The 22087-nt window shown below is 45.0% G+C and overlaps 1 protein-coding gene across 9 annotated transcripts in view; it reads left to right on the forward strand.

The window, feature by feature from the left end:
• LOC125987921 (neural cell adhesion molecule 2) overlaps window positions 1-22087 on the forward strand; it is a 186861-nt gene that overhangs the window by 85487 nt on the left and 79287 nt on the right. The window contains exon 1 of one of the 9 annotated variants that reach the window (XM_049752529.2): window positions 151-302. The exons of the other annotated variants lie outside the window; for them this stretch is intronic. Within the exon in view, the coding sequence (XP_049608486.1) occupies window positions 245-302 (58 nt within the window). The 5' untranslated portion in view covers window positions 151-244. Of the gene's footprint in view, window positions 1-150; window positions 303-22087 lie in introns of those variants that run through there. 9 annotated transcript variants of the gene reach the window in all.

The raw sequence follows: 22087 nt of genomic DNA on the forward strand, positions 1-22087 counted from the left end.
TCCCAGTTGGGTGGAATGCGCTAGCAAATATGCTAATTTGTTCTTGACTAAAAAAAATCAAATCGTTAAGCAGTTGCGCAATCCCCGAGAGGAAAGGGAGCAGTGGGAGAGGGAGGGAGGGAGGGATTGCTTGTACACAAAGCTTCTTTTTTTTTTTTTTTGCACTCTGGATGCCGAGGGAGTTCATACTGCAGTTTCTAATTAAAGCGGACTTTATATTAACTGTTACTTTGTAAGAAAAATAATGGCCTTTTTTCCCTCCCCTCTTTTTCTTTCATGCTTCAATCTCTGGGCGGACTCAGGTAAGCAAGCCATGCAGCCAACGTGTTTGCTCATATTTCCACGTCATTATTGCTCCCACTGTGTGTCGTAGAGCATGACGGGGCAGCTCTTGTGTATTCCACGAGGAACAAGTATGACAGACACGTCTACTTATGAGGATGCATATTTAAATTGCACGCAAACAGCAATTCATCAGTGCCAGCTGCTGTGCTCACCGTGACTGAAAGCGGAGGAGGGAGGGAGGGAGAGAGAGAGAGGGAGGGAGGGAGAGAGAGAGAGGGAGGGAGGGAGGGAGAGACAGAGAGGGAGGCTGTTTGATTGAAGTGCATGACATTTCCAGAGTGTGCATAACTTCTCGCAGCGTATTCAATTGGAGCACGCTCTCGTTAAAAGAAAGAAAAAAACCAAAACGCATCAACAAGCTGCTTCAAACATTCTTGGAATTGTGAGGTTTTTTTTCCTCCACCTCCCAGACATGCAATCACGGATTTTCTGCCAATTGGCAAATCTTGCTTGAAGTCTGTCTATGCGACATTTGAACCGATTGTTTGGTGGGCTCATGGTTTGCAAACGATGCGGCCGCTTGCATTTGCGTGTGGGGTCATTTACGAGCAAAAGACATTGGATCCACTTGTGTCTCTGCGAGGAGATCAACCGTCTATAGAAAGAAATCAATCGTACAAAATGCAAAAATTTGTAGCATGTTTCTGTCGTTTTTCATCTTTGCAAGATTGCCTTTTATCCTCTGGATCTCTTCTTCTTTACATTTACATTCACCTGGCTATTGTATTTTGAAGCAGCGAAGGTCATTTCAGCTCGTTGATGATTTTGCTACGTCTTTGCCGAGTGCGCAAAATAAGGGTTGATGGGAAGTTGGACAAGGGTGATCACAAATCAATGCTGTGAACTGAATGAATATTTGCAAAGGGCTCATTTTAAGAGTATCAAAAAAGTCAATCAGAATGATAATTGCATTGAATCAAACATTAGGAATAAATCATTCTATGAAATAATTTGAATTTTTACATTGATTGAGAGGTTTCCACACCGTTGCCATTCTTCCAAATGAAATCCAAGCACACACGTCCACGAAGCTCACAATCTATCTGTCTGTCTGCCTGCCTGCCTGCCAATTCCACCGAAATGACGTTGCCACCGCTTTGACCTGCATTGTCACGATGGCTGTAGAATAGCACTCGGCACGGGCATCTTTAACCTCAGCGTGTAGCCGGTCAGGACATTGGACGGGCATTCGCTGGCAGTAGTGTGGGCAGTGACAATTTGTGGTCAGTGTGAGTGCGGACTCAACTCATTGTGCACCCACAGACGGCTTTGGACTGCACGCACACGCACACGCACACGCACACGCACACGCACTTCATGTCGCACGCACGTTGAGCCATCTGCCTCGGTTGCTATTGCTTTAAATTGGAATGATAAAGAATGGACGCCTTCACGGTCGCCACAGTCAACTGGATGATCATGTCAGAGGACATTTTGAAAAATGTGCCGTGCGTTTCTAATCCTCCTATCATTTTCTAATCATAAAACCGCAGGAAGCCCTTTCAGTAATTATTCCACCCTCGTAAGCTTCAAATGTTTGTCGATGAACAATGCGCCAATAGATAGACAATAGATGAATACTTGAAAGGTCACATTTTTATGCTTGTTTATTTGCTTGATTGTATTCGTATGCCCACTCAAGCAGTGACCCTCGTTCGCCAACTGTTCAATTAGTAGTAGAATGATTGCGACGTTCCCTTTTTCTTACCAACGCCTGACATTTAACAAGACTAATGAGGTGTCGAATTATACAGTTGTATGATTAGAAGTGACCCCTTCTCAGATTTCGGCTTGGGTAGAACTCGAAATGAAAGGCCAAATGACAATTGTTGTCATTCTCGGTTAAAAACAGTAGTTATCGATCAGCAAAGTATTTCTTTCCTAAACACTGATGCTAGCACAGGCTTTCTTAGGTCATTAGAAACATCTTAAAGAACATGTGAGGCGATTTCAGGGATTTGTTTTTCTAAATACATAAGGGGGGGACAAAACAAAATAATAATAATCTTTCAGCACTCGTTTAGCTTGGAAACAGGCAGTATGCGAAGTTGTGGGCGTGAACACAACCAACTTGCTACACTGCCAGTTGACGCAAGTCTACTGGTTTCCTTTCGACGGATTTGCTACAGTCGAAGCGTACAAACTACGATCTATTTTTAGAAAGAGCTACAATTGGCGATGATGAAAATGGGCCTTTGTCTAAATGTGCAATTCCAGCATGTAAGGCTCGTACTGCTCACTTTTTCAAATGTTCCATTCTGCATGGGTGTTGTCAACCTCGGTGTGGCCGAGCAGGATATTGGACAAGCTTTTATTCGCAATGGTGGGCAATGCCACACGCTTTTGTAGAAATGTCAGCGTCTCCATTTATCATAAATGATACGTAAGGCGCAAAAGAGATTTAATCACCGAGCGAGCGGGCGAGCGAGCGAGCGGTCAGTCCGGACTGAACGCATATAAAGGCCAATTCATACTCTCTGCATTATGCGCCATCTGCCTCACTTAATATTACTTTCAATTCACGAGCGATGGCCGCCTTTGAGGATTGCTTATCTGCCAGCGTTCCAGCCCGAGATGAACACAAAAGCTTTGTTTCGTTTCACTTTTGCAGCATCTGCCGCCGTCGAATCATAAATGCAAAGTTCCCTCGGAAGCTGGAGCTATAATGTCTGTCTGGAAAATGAAGTCAGGCCTAATTTTCACATCACCTCTGCTACGGCAGCATCACCCGTCATTTTCACTTTTCCCCCAGGTGTCGTATTGATTGAGCCCTCAGCTGGAGTGAGTGCCGGGTTTTTTTTCTTTCCCCTCCCAACTCGACGTAGAAACGCCAACGTTGAATTGAAACTGAAGCCTGAAGCGTTCCGTCATCTTGTCTGGCTTGCTATTTATAGACGCAATGTTGTCAGTGTGTTAAGGGGATAATGATGAGTAGACTTTTGGTATAATTGGCCAATATTTTGGCTCTGCGACACTTTCCTCTCAAAAACGCGTACGGTAGTCAGCAAAATATTGTGGCTCAATGCCAAGCTCCCGGTTTGAGGTGAATTACGTCGGACGTCTGTTGGTGCCTCTTTCGGCTTCGGCACATGTCTGTCTGTCTGTCTGTCAGCTTCCACCGATTGCTTGGCGTTGGTTGTTTAAATCGCTCATTTGTTACTATATTGATGGCGCACTGAAGGCCTCCATTGATTTGCCATCGACGCGCCGGCGAGCAGTAGATAAGCCGTTAGACACCATGAGATAAGTAGCCGCCGTTTCCCCTGGCAGCCACAAATGTCACGAAGGACGCCGCAAAGTCACAAGTAAGTCAGAGTGAGAGTATTGAACAGCTTTGCCATTTGCCCACGCGGCAAAACAAAAGCGCTCATCCAACAGTCTCACCTCATATTGAATTAGCACTTGATGCGGACACATTCCAAGTGATTGTCCTGACAGTCAGCCAGAGTTTCACAAGACGGCGTCATTAGCTGGGGATTTTTTTTTCCCCCCATTCTTTGGCATTTATCGATAAAATCCTTTTTTTAGGTCGTTCACAGCCTGTTAAACGAGGGCTTGCCATTTCCGGCAGGTACGTAAGCTAGCCAGGCTGTTAACCAATGGATCGTTCTCTGGACTGGAAGCTTTTGGTTTGGTTTGGTTTGGTCTGGTCTCAGTTCATCATTCTTAACAATCCATAGCGCCATATTCCAACAGCCATTCATTTCGCATGCCTCTATTTCCTCGTGGGCTTTCGGGTTGAGCAAGCTTTTTTGTCATGGCTAAGCTGGCGTCACACTCTCCCTTGGCTTCGAGGTGTCCGACAGTGCCGCTCGGCAATCTTGAGCCGAACTCCGATGCGGCGTCAAACTGTAAAGTGACTGTGTAACGAAAGCACCCGGCGGTCATCGCGTGCATTTCCTATCAAGAGAGAGAGGAACACGCCTTCGTTGCACAGCATGGGACGTGCGATGCATGCAGCCACATTGGTAAACAAAACGGTTGATTCCGATAAGAGCTGCTTCCCACGCCCGCAGTCCTCACGCTCCTTGAATCACAATTGATCGTAAACCTGCACTCAGGCAGGTCGCACAAATGAGATGATTGGATGCATTTTGTGCATTTAGCGCTCGCTCCACCGCCCGGAGGCTGCCGCCCACCGCCTTCTCTGAGGCCCCAAGAAAGAAAGAAGGAAAGACATTTTTTGCTCGGTGATTGCTAACCACTGACGTCCTCGCTGAGTTTACATCGCCAATTGGCATGACTGGCTGGTGAAGCGATCCGTGTATCATTCTAATTACCGCAAGAGGTCAGCGTGTGCCATAACCGTCGATTCGGAGCAGGTGGGGCAGGGAGGGGGAGGGGGATGGGGGTGTTCTTCTGGGGCCGGCCGATAGCTGAGAGATGTGCTTTGCATTCTGCTTCCTGTCAAATTATTCTTAGCCTTGGGTGACCTAATTAGGCCAGTAATAAATCAACCGGCCCCCACCTCCCCATCCCCATCAACATCACCACCACTTTCTCACAGCCATTGGACTCCTGTTGATCTGAGATATGTTAGTGAGCCTCGGTGGGGGGAGGACAAGTCCTCTGTCATCACCTCCTACGATCAAGGTTAGCGCTGACGTTTGAGGACTGCCAACTCACTTAGCTTCCTCCTTAACTTTGAGTAACAAAATAATGATGGCATCCTCAAATGTAGGAGCTTTTCGTTTTTGCTATCTTCTTCGAGCCAAGGTAGCCTGGCAGGCTGGCAGCGCAGACTCGAGGCGGAAAGACAGCATTACCAAAGACGCCCCTGGGAGACATCCAGCTGCTTGTCTTAGAAAGGAAAAAATGCTGACAGGCCTTAGAGGGCCATACTTGATGGACACGGCAACTTTCTCACCTTCACTTTCCACTCGTAGCGCAGCATTATGTGTCACGCGGATAATGAAACGTGAAGTTTGAAGTCATTGTCGAGTAGGACGCACATGCTGATGTCAGCGTGACATTCAGCCTTTCCCGGCCGGGCTCCACATTACAATTTGACTCATCTCATTGCAATGAGATTCTCCCAAGCTTTGTGCACAAATAAAGGTTTGAATCATTCATCCGGTAGGTTGGAGACGGACGGACGGAGTCTTGGTAGAAAGCATATTCCGGGCGCGCTAATGTGTTTTGGAAGTGAAATCTCTCTGACTCCCAATTTTTGTGAGACGCAGCCCCCCCCCCCCACCCCCACCCCACCCACGAGTTCACAAACAGGAAACGAGGCGCCGTGCTTCCACCATGCTCGTGTCAACACGCTCGAAGGCTACTTTCCTAGGATCAACAGTAACAACAAAACAATGTCTTTTAAAAAGTGTAAACATCTCGCTGACACCGCTAAGCTCCGCCCCCGCGGATTTGAGCGCTACCCCCCGGCTACGAGGCCCCCCCCCCAAGAGGCGTGAGTCCTTAAACACAGCACGCGTGTGTTTGGATTCCAAAGCCCCGAGCTACGCCATACATGGCAACGCAGGTGCATGTTTGGGCACACGTTTGTGGAATTTTTGCATAGGGAAACAGCTTTGCTTGCAAAAAGATCAGAAGCCAGTTGAGCGTGTTTACTTTTAATTACGTCCTTCCTCCCTTGCCGCCTTTCGTCCTTCCTCCCTTGCCGCATATGGGAGTGTTTGTTAATGATACACAGGACGTGTGCTGTGGATCTTTTGTACATCTTCACACCTTCTTTGATTGACTTTGAGCAAATAAATGCAGCTGTCATTGGCTGGCGCTCAGCGTCTGCCATTATAAGTGATGAGCTGCGGATTAGCCACATCTCTTGTCTTGTGTACTTTTTCTCGTCTCATTGTAATGCAAGTCATTCTGAAAAGTGGCACTTGTATCCAAAGCCAATCAAAAATCAGAGGGAGCTGGCAAAGTGCCTCTTCTGATAGTTTGTCGTGTTGACAAAGAGAGCAGACATATATTGCTGAATATAAAGCGGACGGGCAGGTGTTATGATTTGAATTTGCCTAATGGCCGTCACATCCACTCACCGTGTCTTTCGAGAAAGTCGACAGGAAATCACACAAAGGGGGAAATTTCAGGTTTCGTTGACGCACGCCGGGCCGATTATCGGGGATGATGGTTGACGTTTTGGCCTTTTTATCCAACACAAAACTCAAATCCCGTTGAAACAAACGACAAGAAACACACCAAATCTGCCAGACAAATGTTGTCAAATGGTAATTCTGGCATAACGAGCCAGATTTTTAAGTGTAACCCCAAAATGATTGAGACACGTTGCCCCAAACTCCCATGTTTGCAAATGCTAGCTTTTTTTTTTTTTTAAGGTTAGCTAGTTTTAGGTTAGCTGATAATGGCCAAGGTAGGACAAGCTAACATTAGCCTCGTTTGACTTCATTATGAAGAGAGGATAACAAAAGAGAAAATGAAATTGCTTGAAAGATTTCAACTGCTAGCTTTTTTTCTCTTAGATCCACTCTTTGGTTTTTGTAGCCTTTTTTTTTTCTTTTTTACAGCAGCTGCTGCCAACAATGCACACAATGTGTTAAGGTGAACGAACACTCAATTTAGTGCTGGCTTTGGCATCTTTAAATCAGACCTGTCGGCTCAGGTGCGCGCTACCAGTTTTCAAATGTTGAGATGAGATATCTCCGTTTCCGACGCAAATTGGCTGGCTTTTCCCGACTTGTCAGTGGTTATCTGCTCAAGGGCCTCATCCGCCTCATCCCTTACAGGTGAACTACAGCCTGCCATCAACTCGACACAAAACGACATTGCGGATTGTAAGTTTTAGCAGCCGATAAAAGTAACCGGAACAAAGTCTGGAGACATTTGCCTTGCTGTAAATGCTGGCAAGTGACAAGTTGGGTCTTATTTTGTGAGAGGGAAACAGCAGGCTCCGGGAGCTCAAAGAAGCATTCATAACGGCTGAGAACAGCGTGGCGCTGCAATTCTGCTCGTTTGGGAACAAACGGCTCTCATCTTAATGAGGGATGAAACCGCCTAAGAAGCTCTAAGTCCCCTCACATTGACTAATGTGCATTTTATGCGCTGCGTAGGCTCCGGCGCAGCCCAGCTGGCCAACATTTTCAAGTCTGCGGCGAGACGGCCCTGAGCGGAGAATGATGATGAAGATGAACGGCGTGACAGGACGCTGAAAGAAACGTTCGCTCGCATGCATTCATCCGTCAGCTGTCCCCTAGATGACACCAGACACGCAAAGGCTGGAAATGTCGTAAGGGTGGGGGTGGGGGGAGTGATGATGATGATGACTCCAAGGGCCCATGGCGGATGGGGGCGTCAAAGTGGTTTTTTTGGGGGGGCTTTTGTGTGTGGCTACGGTACGGTACGGTACGGTACGGGGGTGTAGCGCACTGTAGGAGCGTGACTTAATCTAATTGAAATGCCATCTGCCTACGCGAATGCCCACGCAAGCGGTGCGAGCTCACGTTTCTTTAACAAAGATGTCCGTTTTGGGCTGTAAAGATGGGAAGCGCACGCATTCATTATTCAAGATGCAACTGAAGCGGAAAATAAGAGCAATCTAAAAATATTGCTCCGTACTCTGAACTATTCACTTAGAAATAGCCGCAGTGATTCTGGCTGTAATTGCCGAGCTATTAATATTCCCATTCTAAATTTCTGCCGAGTTCCTGGCCCACATGAATCCCCGCACTTGACCTTAAGCTGTAAACACACACGACACTGCTGCTAATGAGCTGCTACTAATGTAGACTTTAATCCTCAACGGACAGATACCTCATTGAAAATTGTTCCGCAGTAGCCACTTACATTTGGATCATGATGAGCGAGAAATACATATTGAAACAAAAATGTGCATTTTTCTTGACTAAGTGTGTTTGCCAGACTTCTTCCTATCATTATTATTATTATCATTCTTATGATTATTATTATCATCATCATCATCCACGCTGCTTCTATTATTATATACACGTATTTATTTTTGTTTTTTTCAACAGAGAGGCACCAACACTTTTGTTGACATAAGTACGTCACTGTAGTTACGCAGTCGAAAAACGCGTTGGGTTCATCAAATGCTCTGTTGATATAGGTGTCTCTGCGGGTCAGTCGGTCCAGTAAAGGATTCGCAATCGATCCGGGATGTTCCGTGCCCGTGGACCATGAGTGGCAACTCGAGCATTTTGGATTGAAATTCTTTGAGGAGAAAGCAGCTCTCAATGGAGTCCATCAGTGGTCTTTGTGCTTACCAAAATAGAAGTGAGCTTGACAAGAGCCCAATCATTACACTATACTCAATATCTCAAATATTCATGAGAACATCTTCCATGCTCTCGTCTCAGAACAAGCACCCCTTCTGCGCTTTGCTGCATGTCAAGTTGAGGTTCCAGCAGATAAAGTGCCCTGTAAAACAAGCCAAGTCGCAGTAGGAAACATATTCGGCTTGACACATTTCCAGATCATATCCATCCATCCGTACTTTTTCTATGGTCAATTGCGTCTTTACAATCCTGAAGTCTGATCATGTGCACTATTATTATTTTTGTAATACTGGCGATATTTGTCCAACCTTGAGCCCAAGCCCCATTCTATTAAAACATGGAATAAACATCCATGTATACAATGCCAGTGCTTTTGTTCACATTCACATCTCCTATGCATGGTATTGTATTCCATTTGGACGGAATATTTTTCCGTCTATAGTTGGTCTTTTTCTTCTGTCTGGTATTTGTTGCTGAGTGCATAGCTTGCTTTGGAAAATGTGATGACGACCATTTGTGCTAACTATGCTGCTGTTGGCGTCCTGCTCAAGCACATGGCTATGAAGCATTTTGGTTTTTTTTCCTTTTTGCTGCCAGGCCACGTCAATGCCGTAGTAATACTCAGGTTTGCTAGATTGAGAGCATGCCGTGAATACTTTGCTGGGGAGTGGCTCAAGGCTTGAATTTGCGGGGGGGGACGATTGTGAGTGTCCCCTCCCGTGATTTGTCCATAGATAGATAGACAGAGCCTAATCTGCCCGCGCCACTCATCAGCCGACCGACCGACCGACCGAGCGAGCGAGCAAGCAAGCAAGCATTTTGTCCCATTTGGACACTTGCAGCTGTTTGGTTGGTCCGAAATCCCAGGCTGCCGTACTTCCTTCCGCAAGTAGTCACCGGACTCGCGCTGTGGTTGATGCCATCTTGCGTGCGCCGCTTTATCGGCTGGAAATGACGATCTGGAGCCGTGCGATTTATCTGTGCAGGTGATGCGGTGGTGTCCATTTATCAAAGTGGAACGTCGCGCCGGCCGGTTCAAGTGAATGAGGCATTTCCAACGATAAGGATGTGAGGTAGTCAGGGAGGAGTTCAAGAGGGCGAGTGCGCGGCGCGGGCGGGCGGCGCGATAACTGTGATGTACTATCGCTTTGCCTCAAACAACAAACTGTGCAGTAGCCGACGTAGAAAGAACCCCTTTTTCGGTGTTTCCTAATGGGATGATTCATAGCCCGCGACCCAGAGGAGGGATCGCTACGGCGCTTGGGCTGTAAAGATGGGAAGCGCACGCATTCACTTCCCATTTCTCCGGGAAATATGAAAAAGCAGTGCCAGAGTACTGAGAAGTGCTGATTGTGGGGAATGAGTAATATGCCAGCTCATGCAAGACATTCCTGCTGCAAGCCAATTTGGCAGTTTGGGATTGAAATACATTGCTGGCTTTTGGCCCTCGATGACGTCGATTGTAAAAATGGCTCTTTTGTTTCACGTGGCATTTTTTCAAACGGGGCACATGTAAGCTGCATAACAAGAGGGATGGATGGATGATTGCCTCCGTGTCGAGTTATTCCCGAATTACTCTACGGTTTTGCCTTTTTCTTCTCTTTTGCGCTCCAATTCGTCGTGTTGGAACGGCGTCGCTATCTCTTGCCAGTTTGTATTTATTGAAGTGTGACCGTTTCCCCGCCGTGTACGAGCTGACTCAGAGCGGAGAACTTAATTGACTTCAATCCTACATCAATGCTACAATATTAAAAGTGATGTAGTAAATGTCGCCCGAGAGTAGCTGTTACGTGTGCAATAGCTATTATGGGAAATTATGTCGGAATTAGAGGAAAATTTCATTCAGGATGTTCATAATGGAGGCAGCAAATGTCAATCAGCGGGCGGGCGGGCGGGCGGGCGGGCGCCTTTCTAATTTGCTGGAGGTGATGTTAGCTAATGTCACGTGCTAGCATAAAAGTGCTATCCACAACACTGTGAGCACTTGCACTGAATGCGATCCATGTTTTAGCGTGTGTAAAGTCTTATTTGCTGGATGAGCTCACAACAATGCTGTTCTCCACCCTTCCATTGAGCCATTTTTCTTTTCGTTTTTCTCAAATGAACTTTCAATCCAATGGCCAAGCGTTGTTTTTGCTTTGTTTTTCGAAACTTTGTATTCAATAGCCGATCAATTCAGGCTCGATGCACTTGGATTTCGTGAGCGCCGACTCTCTAGCCCTCTTTCTTGTTCTTTAAAGGAGCTGCATTCTTTACAAGAGTGGCATTAAGGCGCTTCCTAAATCCAAAAAGTGGCAACTAAAGGCTCCGGACAGCAAACTTTAAGTGTAGCACTCGTGTGTTTGTGCAGCACTAACGGATGACTTAATCATTGAAATATAAATCAAGAAACGCCATGCGCTCGAATACACGTCCGTACACAGAAGCGCACGACTTGATGATGACGATGATTAAAAGCATAGTCCCCCTTCTGCTGTGGCAGGCAGCAACAGCACCAAAACTATATATATATACTACAATGGTGACATTTTATTCAGGCGAGCGAGTTGAAAGCGGAAGTCTTTAATGAAGCAATCATGTTAATCGATGCCGTAGTGTGATGATAGCTGGAGGAAATCTCCGCCATCGCAGACCAAAGCGTCGTTTCCAGCCCAACTCCCTCGTTCGTGAAAGCAACTCAGCGAGACAATCACTTTGGTTAAGGTCATTAGAGACAACAGCAGCAGAGTTTGAGCAAATCTCAATTATTCCTCCTTTGGTTTTGTCTTCGGGGAGCCCGGGAAAGACCATTATTATTGTTTATTAGCGCCATTGTGCTTTATCTCATCTGTGGTCATCTTTTTCACGCGCGCCCGCAGTTTGAGTCGAGGCAATTATCCACATTTCTGAACTAATTAGTCTTCAGATTCTCTGCGGGTATATAAAAGTTTTCAAGGATGACTAACGATAGATAGCAATCTGTGCAACATTAGCGGAGTTTCAGTCTCTAGAAGAGCAACTAATTGGAATATTCACAGCTCGAGTGGCCGCGTTTTGTTGAATACGACGGCAGAAAGAGAGTGAGTATACATTCACTTTAATGTCTTTCTGTTTATGCAGAGGTCAACCATCATTAGATTAAAGAGGAACATGTGCGATGAATCGAAATGAGAGAAAGCTTCATTTTCCTTGCGTCTGATTTTCTCTTCTCATCATAAAGTTCAATGGGAAAATGTCGCCCATATAAGAGTGAGTGTGGGTTTTTGTTTTGTTTTGTTTTATCCACTGGCAGGATCCACAAACAAGTGTCAAATGCGGCCATTTTTATTTTTGAATTCCAGGGCAAATGGTCACATTCATACGATATGCTGACATCTGTTTTCTTCATTTGATATAGCGTACCTGAGCCCTTGACCCCACAAATAAGAACTTGACCTGTTTGGGTCAAAGCCAATTGCTTGATTAAATAAAGGCTTGAGTGTACGCTATGGCTACGTTGGTGTGTGTGTAGTTTGTCTGGTGTGGAAATCATACTGCTCAGCTCACTGTGACTCCATTGATCTGTCTGTCTGCCAGCTCCCCGTGGGGCAGCGTTTATCAGTTAATTGGGCTGCAATTCCCTTCCTGGCAGGGAGCACATCCCGGCGACATCTCAATAAAGCCAACTATGCCGGTGGGCTTCAATACAAGGACCGGTCATCTGCGCGGAGTCGCGTTCCTGCACCTTCTTGGTCTTGTTAACGCTTCTGAAGCTCGACGCCTTTAAAATGATTACTTGACTGAGCATTGGGAAAGAAAAATTGGGAGTGTATGTTTACTACTCCCTTTATATCTGCAGCATCCATCCGTCCATCCATCCATCCGTCCGTCCGTCCGTCCGTCCGTCCGTCCATCCATCCATCCATCCATCCATCCATCCATCCACCCACCCACCCAATGCACGCATTGACTGTGTTTGGAGCCAGCAGCCTTTGCTTTTGTTTCCCTTCTACATCCCAGGATGCTGGGGTGTTTGTAGTTTTATCAGATGTGTCTGACAAAGCTAACGTCCCGAGTACAACACAAGAAATACTTGTGGAAATCAAGTCAACACACTTAATTGGAATTAGGGGGCTTAGTTGTTTTTTTCTTTGCCTGCCCGCCTCTCCAGATGCCTTTGTTGGTGTGACTCAGATTGTTCGCCAGACAGAACAATATGGCAAGGCTGAAAGAATCCATGACGAAGTGGCTCTGCAAATACACCAACAGGCTTCTTAGTTTCTTTTAGTGTTCAGCCTTGAAGGATAAACAGGGATGAGCTGAATGGCTGCTGTGTCTAACTGTCAACAAAATGATGGCGCCAATTTTTTTTTCTTTTAAAGAAGCAAGGTGGATACATCCCTACTCGCGCAAATAGAGGCAGGCGCTTTTATATCACCGTTGTCTTTGTGGGAAAGGAAGCAAAGAAACGGCGTGCTCGTGAGTGGGTACTTGCGGAGCCTCAGTGAGCCTCAGTGGTCGGATAAGCTGAATTTGGGAAACATCTCAGCGGGATACCGACACAAAGCTAGCCGTGTCGGGAGCACCCTACACTTTGATCTCACCTCCATCCAAGGGCGCCCCCCACCGTAAGGGATTTGGCTACACCTAAACAAATCTTTCACTTCCTCTACAATAGTGTCACAATATTGCTTTCTTCTGCTTTAAATTGTCAACATATTTTCTGCCTGCTCTATGTAGCGTCAAATAGTATGCACTGCCAACCAAGTTTTCTTTTCTCTTCTTTTCTTTTCTTTTCTTTTCTTTTCTGCAAACGCTTGTTATTTCCATTCTGCTGTCGCCGATGCATGGAAGCTTTCCGATCCAAATATTCTCTTTGGTGTTTTGAAATGGACATGACACAAGGGGGAGTCATCGTCCAGCTACGTCTCTCTCTCTCTCTCTCTGTCTCTAAATAACCCCCCTGGTCCATTCAGATGACAAGGTAAGCACCACCTGATTGAGAAGTCGGTCCATTACAGTGCCTCTTCCCTGGTAGCGATAACGATAAGTGGTCTTGGAAGAAAATTCCCTCTGTGACGAATGGCTCGCTTTTAGCGTACGTGATGCTGTTTCACTTACTATTTCCTACAGAGATCATTTTGCATTCATCCTTCTGGGCCAAAGCTGTGTTTTCTGAGATAAGAAATCCAATCTGGCATAGTTGCTTGAATGTAATGTTACAGTGGAACATTTCAAAACAATAACAATCGGAACGTGTTTTGTGCTCCAAATGTATGCAGTACGCCACTTGTAGGATGTACGCTTGACTTCAGAGCTGTGCTGACTGACTGACTGAGTAGCTGGTCAGCTGTACATAATGGCTGCCTGATGGGAAAATTGACCTGTGAATACAGACCTACAAGACGATAATGGAATGATAGTTGGGGAGGCTACCGGAAAAAAATCAAATCAAATAAGCAGCCAGCCAGTGAATAATAATACTTTGAATTCCTGTCTTTCTATACACGCGACTGGCAACCGGCAAAATGGAATAGCACAGGCTGATTTAAAAAATATATATATGGATATATATATATATATATATATATATATATATATATATATATATATATATATATATATATATATCTGTGAAAAGCCGACGAGGGAAAATATGGTACATATTGGCTAATTGGCTGTTGTGTAACCAAAACAACAGCCCTCCCTGCAAGCTATTTCTGCATTTTACTTAAAGTGAGGGTTGAGATCTCGGATGAACTCTGCTTCAACTCCATGAGATCATTGTCACGGCGAAATTTCCAAGTCGACAGACTGAAAAGGCTTCGTTCACGCAGTCTTGGATTATAATTGACAACTTGATGTGCATCATGTGCCGACATGTAGATGAAAACATGTTGGAGGTGCGCTTGAATGCGGCTGAGAAAGTCGATGGAACGAGCAAGGTCACTAATGAGATGTCACAGAGTCCGTGTCCATGGTGACATCAAATGCGGGCTGAGAATGGAAAGAACAAGAAAAGGTGAGAATAGGATTGTGATCTGCGCTGTCGTTAGTTTGCTTGCCTCTGGTAATAAAAAAAAATGGGGAAGAGGATCAGGGGAATTGTCCTCACTGGCCTGTTTCTATTATTATATTCACTAGCTTGTCCTCTTCACCTCTTTTGTTTAATTTCACACTCCAGGATGGTCTTTGTCTACTTGCGCACACCTCTAATGCTTTTGTCTTTCTCCGACATGCCCCATTTTATTCCGCGAGTCTTTCTGCTGACATGTTTCCTGTGCGCTCTTATTAGTGCAGAACAATTGGCCTTCACACTCCAGGGGCCGGTTGTCCTTTACTTCCGCAAAGCCTTTAACCTTCCACTACATGATGGAATTGCAGTATCCCTATGCTGGATGAAGTGACCTCATATGTAAACCTCACTCGTGATGTGAAGCTATTAATATAACTAAACGTTGGAAGTCGAATGGGATGAGCTTTTCGCTCATTGCCGTGACTGGGTGGCAAACTGGTGTCACGATGGAACAAGGTCATTTAAAGCGCACCATTTTTTTTTTTCTTTTTCTTTTTGTAAACAGTCACAGTCATGCAAGAAATACTGTTTGGCAAATGCCGTAAAACGCCCAGGTGTTTGTTGTGATTTCATTCAGGAATCGGAGAGGCAAAAAGAATCCCAAAATTGGTCTTACAAGCCTAAATGTTTTTTTCAAATAAACACCGAGTCCACGTTCTCGATGAAGAACGAGGGGGAATCTGAAAAAGAATCAGAACATCCCCCCAAATCAATGATCTGGTCTGACACCAGGGGCGGTCCTCGCTAGCTAGCACATTTCAGGGAGAGCCCGCCCCCTGCAGTCTTGCGTGAGACTCGACATTACACTTTACAAGTCAAGTCAAGTCAAGTTTATTTGTATAGCCCTAAATCACAGACATTTACACATTCCAACTTCTTGCAAGCTTCTCAATACTGACTGAAAACGTCATCACTGATTATTTTCTCACAGTAGTTGTTATTGCTGCGCACACGGGAAGTCAAAACCTGCTCTTTGGTTTGGTCACATGGCGTTCTGCATAAGGGCCGTTAAATGCATGATGAAGCGTTTGTGCCTCGTAAATGATTTATTGTGCAGCTCCTTCCTGTTAGGCGGCCTTGGCCCTAAGGGGGCAGTATAATACAGATACGTATGTATACACTACATGGCTGGCGCTGGTCACAAATGGTCATTTTTATGCAGAGGATAAAGACTTTTTTTTTTTTTTTTTTATGTAGTCTGTCTACGTGTTGCTGTAGCATTCTATTAAATATATACGTACATGATGAATCTCATTGACATGATACGAAATATCTTTTGCTTGGAGTTAGCAATAAACGCAGTGATCGCAATAGTTAGCCTGCAATCGTTAGCCCGCCTATGTGCTTTTCTTTTGTGTGTTAGCCTTAAGCTACAACAAACATCCCAGAGACAAACTGATGTGGTTGTTTTAAAAAAAATGCAATAGTTTTTTGAATTGTGAGAAATGATCTGCCTGCCAAACCGTTCCTTGTTATCAAGTGAGCTAAGCTGAGCTGTTTGCTACCATAATATAGCATTTGTGTCTACCATAATATAGCATTTGTGTCTCAAATTTGTGCTATGAAGCCAAAGCAAGAACTTGGCTCAGCGACAGACCTCATAAGATGTCTCAATCATGTAGTGTATCTATTTTTGCCTTTTTAATGTATTTATTTTTGACATTCCTGTCCAGCCCTGCATCATGCTCCCGACCGAGCAACTGGACTCCATGAGTTCTTATCCACTCAATATTTAAAGGCATCCTGTAGTTTGTTAACAGTCCCCTCTGGCTTTATTTACTATTTATTAAGTATTCATAGCAGCCTCCCAGCTATTCCAGATAATGCACACTGACAGGAAATAACAGCAATATTACGGCGCCGCGTCCATGAATCCTTGGCACAAATGTCTTTCCGCAATCATCATGCGCTCACGGAAGTTGTCCGAGCGACAATAAAGTTCTTTGTCTTGTGTGTTGCCGTTGTATGCCAGGTCCCATCATTGCTGTGTGTTCCGTGCGTGCGTTGTTCCTTATTTTTTTTAATTCATGATACACTTTAAACAGCAGTTACTTTGATCTTGAAATCTAATTGCTGTTTGACCGCCATCTTGTATCTTTTCGGCACCCGCTGATCAGACTGATCTGAGTTTTGCACAAATGGAGAATCAGACGGAGGGAGACGAGTCTCCATTTTGACTGCGAGCCTGGATTCCTTTTGAGGCACTAACTAGACGGTGCAGTGACCCGGTGCCGACCGAGACGGCTGTACAATAGATAAAAACGTCTTCCATCTGTGACCTCAAGGTTGGAGCTTTGGCACGCCAATGGCAGCCCAGATGAAACGCTGTAATAACGTTTGTCCCTCATGAGTCTATGGCTGGCTGTGGAGGTTCTTGGAAAGAAAGGCATTTTGATGAATGTCATTTCAAGACCACTCCAGTTGGGATTCAAATGAACGAGAAGCGCCGCATGGTCTTTTTTGTGGTGGGACATGAGAAGTTGTTTGCGTTTGAATGTTGACACCTGATATTCCAAAATGTTTGCTTCTTGTCATCATAGTTGACCGTAGTGTCAGGTCCCACGCCGAGACTTTAGGGTGCGGCTACTACTTATTTATTGGCGCTTGCATAAAAAACTTCAAACTTACCATGCGTTGTAATATTTTTTTTTTCAAAAAAAGTGCAAAAAAAGAAAGAAAAAAAAAACCCCCACCAATGCAAATGATCGTGCATTTCTGATTCTTAGAAATCGAATGACCATCAAGTATATGACCTGGAAAACTCTCGATTCTTCTCTATTCTGTAGTTCAGCCTCGGTGCAACTCGAGTGCTGAGTGCATGTCACCGTTCCATCAAAATACATGTTGAAAGGTCACAACCACTTGCAATGTGAAAAATTGGTACTAATGGCAAAGAAAATGTCAAAAAAGCCCGAAATCATCGATAAAGTCAAGACCCCACTCCGCAATAACGACGGAAAAAGGTCTCACGTACTTGTCGAAAAAGGTACGTTGGTTTTACGGACACTAAAATAAAAGAACAATAACTGGCCTGTTCAGCTGTTGCTTTGGATGTGGAGGAGTTTTCTCATCATAGAACTGAACAAGCTCAACAATTTTCAATCCATCTAAGTTTGGAGTCTTTTTATGATCACTATTTATTTACAGCTGCATGGGTATTTTGGGTGTGTTTTTTTTTCCCCACTTTCACACATTGAGCTGCAAAAGCAAATATTTTGCAAAGACTCAGATCCTAAATGTGTGCGAATCAGCGTTAACCATGTGCGTGTGATGTCTGCAAACCTTATAAATAAATCAAGTGGCATCCCTCGGAGGTACGACGTAATCTTTGAAAAACAGCACAACTTTCAAGCGGCCTATGCGGTTTCAGCCAGGCCGAGCGAGCGATGGTAGTTTTAGTTCAAGTGGAGGTTTCAGAAGCACGGCCCCCGGCAATGTCACAGCCCACACGGTGAAATGCTGCTTTCATTTGAGCTACACTGCAGCGCCTTCCTTCACAAGGTTCATTTTTTTTGCGGGCGCCTTAGGCATTCCCGGCTTCCCAGAGTTTGATCATTAGCACCACGGGAAGGAAGCGATGTGAGGATTAAGGAGTATCAAGCAGCCAAATGATCATTTAGACTCTAGTGACGCTTTATCTGACCGCAACGAAGAAATGATTCTGCCACCGGGTTGCGTTTTGGCACGATGGATTTGTTGTCGGAGAACAAAACTTCCGTAATTGATGTGTTATCGTTTTGTTTGCGCTGGAAATTGAATGAGATGTCTACACGTCAAGCGCATTGCCTGCGGCGGCCTCTGGCGACTGATTTAGTGCCACTGTGCGTGTGCGTGTGCGATGGTGTCTTTACTCGCCAATCAACGTTTGTTCAAGTCGACTGAAGTGCGTAGGTCCGTATGTGGGTTAATGAACACGTTAGCGCAACGCGCCCTAACAAAACACGGACGTATTTTGCGTCGCACACGCGTGTGCGCCCGAGCCTTTAATCCTTTAACGGGATTACAAGCATTGTCCTGTGTTGGCTTGTTCCTTTCCACCCACGGATGCTGGTAGCGGCAATGTCAGAGCCCACGTTTGGGATTAGGGGATAATAGGCCTATTTTCCCCATCGTTCATTCCTTAAAGCCGAGCATGTTTGCAATGCAACCTTAAGTATGGATGCAGTACTTGGGATTAGTTGAGATTGATTTTGTACATTGTATTTATTTTGAATTGATGATGATAGAACTTTATTCCTGTTGCCAGATGGCTCTTTTTTTTTTCTCTGTTGTATTTGATTTTTTTTAGCCCTGTATCCCTCATGGAAGAAGCAGGGGTGAGCAATTAAAAAGAAAAAACAACCCTCACTGCTTTTTTGTACATTTTTTAAAGCGTCAGTGTGATATGACAGTCGTGCAAATCCTTTTCCCTGTCGTTTGCCTCTAATTTCATTTGAAGGAATGACCGCATCCAAAGGAAAAGAACCACTCAGAGAAACAACTCATCAATCATCAGGCTTTAGTCATTGTCGTGCATTTGCAGGCGCAAGATGAAAGTTGATCACCTCCTTTCACTTAGAATGAATTGTATGTGTAATCAAGGCATGCTAGCTGCCATGGCTAATGGCAGCTTGTTTGGAGACTTGGCGGCTGGGGATACCGTCAAGCTCAATTCAAATCTTGCTAGCAGTTGTTAAACGGAATACTCCCCCTTTAAGTGAGTTTACAAAACTGGCCGTGCGTGTCACACAGTTGGATCACGCCTGTAATTTTGCTAATGGTCATCAGCAACGCAAGCTAACGCCGCCGCCGCCGCCGCCACTCACCTTGTTAGCCACGAAGGGCTCCAGCCAAGTATTTGGGCGAGTGCCCCCTTAAGGGTTAAGCCAAGCTAAGATAACTGTCTGTGACTGTAACTTCATTTTTGAGCGGGAGCTCGCTTTATGGATCAGTGAACTCCTGCCTGTAGGGATGTGCTGCGGATCCATTAAAATGTTGGCTGCTGTGTCTTTGCTGACCTTCACGGGCATACTCGATCGCTTCGCTGCCCCCCCGATGTTATTCAAAATAACACGATTTCACTTACCGCATTGCTGACATTACAGCTTGTAGAATAGGAGCGCTGAAGCCCCCGTGTTCCCTCACTGTAGTATCCCAAACAGTTAAGTGCCTCAAACACTTCAATGAAATTCGCTTAAGGCCGCTGGCTGGATGTACCGATGATCGAAGGCATTCGATCTGTCACATTGAGTCAAACGTGCGCAAGCATGATTGTTTTTTACATGATGTCAGAGTGTGTGAAATGGCTCCGGGTTCTATTGCCTGCTACGCCGAGTGGTTGGTTGGATGACGGCAACTCGCACTAATGGACATGCCCGTGACGGAAAGACTGTCGAGAGAGTCCGTGTCAATTGGCCACTTAGCTGAGCTGAGCTGAGCTGAGCTGAGCTGAGCTGGGAGGTGCAGCGGCTGCACCAGATAAAAACACAGCCATCAGCTAATGACGCTTTGGTTGGCGCTGCACCCGATGTCAACAAGCGGATAAGTGATGGGGAGCTCAAAATACCTTCTGGGTGACGACGGCACGGCCTGTGTGAGTCCATCTGCATCCGTGCACAGGTGACTGACACGTGTGCAACGGAGCTGTGCTTTTGCCTTGCGACAGACAGACAGACAGACAGACGGACGGATTCTGTTTGACTGCTAGAATGATGCTTTGGGACGCTGGTCTAGATGCGCTATATTTTTGATCAAGACATGCATTTTATATACACATATACATACATTGGATACATACTACATGATCTACGTAAGTGTTGACCAATGAGGCGTGGCTTTTACCAATAAAACATTTCAAAAATCAAAGAATATTTCAACATTTCCGATCGATAAAAATGGTCGCAGCTGACAGCTGCTCACCGTAGTATCGCAATCATCCATCACATAATCACCCGGCTCCTCACAAGTGCGGTATATTACACTTTGGGAGGTAATCAACGTGGTGGGGGGGGCGCTAACGTAAAGACAATTAATTGGCGGGGGGTCTCACAGAACGCTGGTTGGCAACTTTCCTCGCTACAAACAATGAGTAATTGCAGTTAATTGGCCAGCGGTTAATAAACCGACCGATGCGTTGTAATAGGAATTCAAACGGCTGTAGAAAAACGTCCTAAAAAATGCAGCCCGAGACTAAAAATGAGGACACGCGAGAATGATGGAGGGTTGTTTACCTCTGCACACAAGTGAATCATGAAATTGCTTTGTTTGTCTACCTCCTCAGCTCAACTTCACATGGTACCAAAAGCAGTTGCCTTGAACTTCTCTGCAGCGTCAAAGAAAAAAAAAAAAAGCACAAAAGCTGCATCTTCTGTCAATGAGTGGATTTGCACCACAAGTGACGCTCTGCGATTCTGTTTGTTAGCTGCGGCGCGGAAACGTCCTGTTTGCTGTCATCGGGATGAATGTGTGGGTGCAATGTGTGGTTTCTCAAAAACACCTTCCCCGCTGAGGACAAAATTTAACACTCAGCCACCTCCTCATTTTGTGGATGCTGGCCCTTGAATGTGTTTGTTTTGGCATTCAACAGCTGCTCTCTTAAGTATACGTTGGCCACACCATTAGCAATCATTTATGGAGAGACGATGCAAATCAAAAGGTCTGCTTTTACAAAATAGAAGACAATCACAAAGTGTTGCAGTGCTTTGCTTTTGTTTGTTTCTCCGACAGGGGCAGTGTGCGCTCTGGCGATAACGAGTCCGGAGATGGGAAAACAAAATGGCTTTTTATCATCAAGCCGCACTTAAATGTGCAAGATAACAATCACTGTCCTGCCAGCCAGTTAACATCCAGTGCAGGATAAAACATCTATTTTTTTACCCAACATACACCGAAACCCAGAAATACGAATCGTTTTTTTGAATTGTGCTGCTATTTGTCTATATTGTCAGCGTTTTGTTGTGGAGATGAGATTCTGTTTTTTTTCAACAGCTGTGGCTCCGCCCCCTCTCTTCATTTTAGCTTTAGTTTGTTATTAGCCAACCTTCTGTCACGTTTGCTTTTGTCTTCTACTGTTCTCTTTGCGTTTCAAAAAAAGTGTCGAGCTGGCTTATCTAAATGTGGTATAACATTTCAGAACAAAACGGATCTTTTTGCAATTTGTCTTTTAAGCTTGCTTCTCAGATGCTCACAATAGATCAAGAATCTTTCAAATCATTTTGAATAAGCTTTGTTCTTAACCTGTGTTAGCGGTTTGTAGATTATTTTGCTTTTTTTTTTTTTTTTTAACGCTTCACCTCGGACAAGGTTTCTCGAACCCGCGCAAAGTACAAAACGATCTTCTGCCGATCACCCATTGTACGGAAAAACATGCTATTTCATTGACCATGGTGTATTTTTTTCATTATTTTGTGCTAGCATAGCAACAACGGTACCTAGGCGTGCAAACGATACACGATTGAGATGATGGAAAAAGACTAACCAGATCGAGCCCGTGGTGTTTGTCCATGTTGTGTGAAAG

This window comes from Syngnathus scovelli, chromosome 2 (genome assembly GCF_024217435.2).
Source record: "Syngnathus scovelli strain Florida chromosome 2, RoL_Ssco_1.2, whole genome shotgun sequence".
NCBI lineage: Eukaryota > Metazoa > Chordata > Actinopteri > Syngnathiformes > Syngnathidae > Syngnathus > Syngnathus scovelli.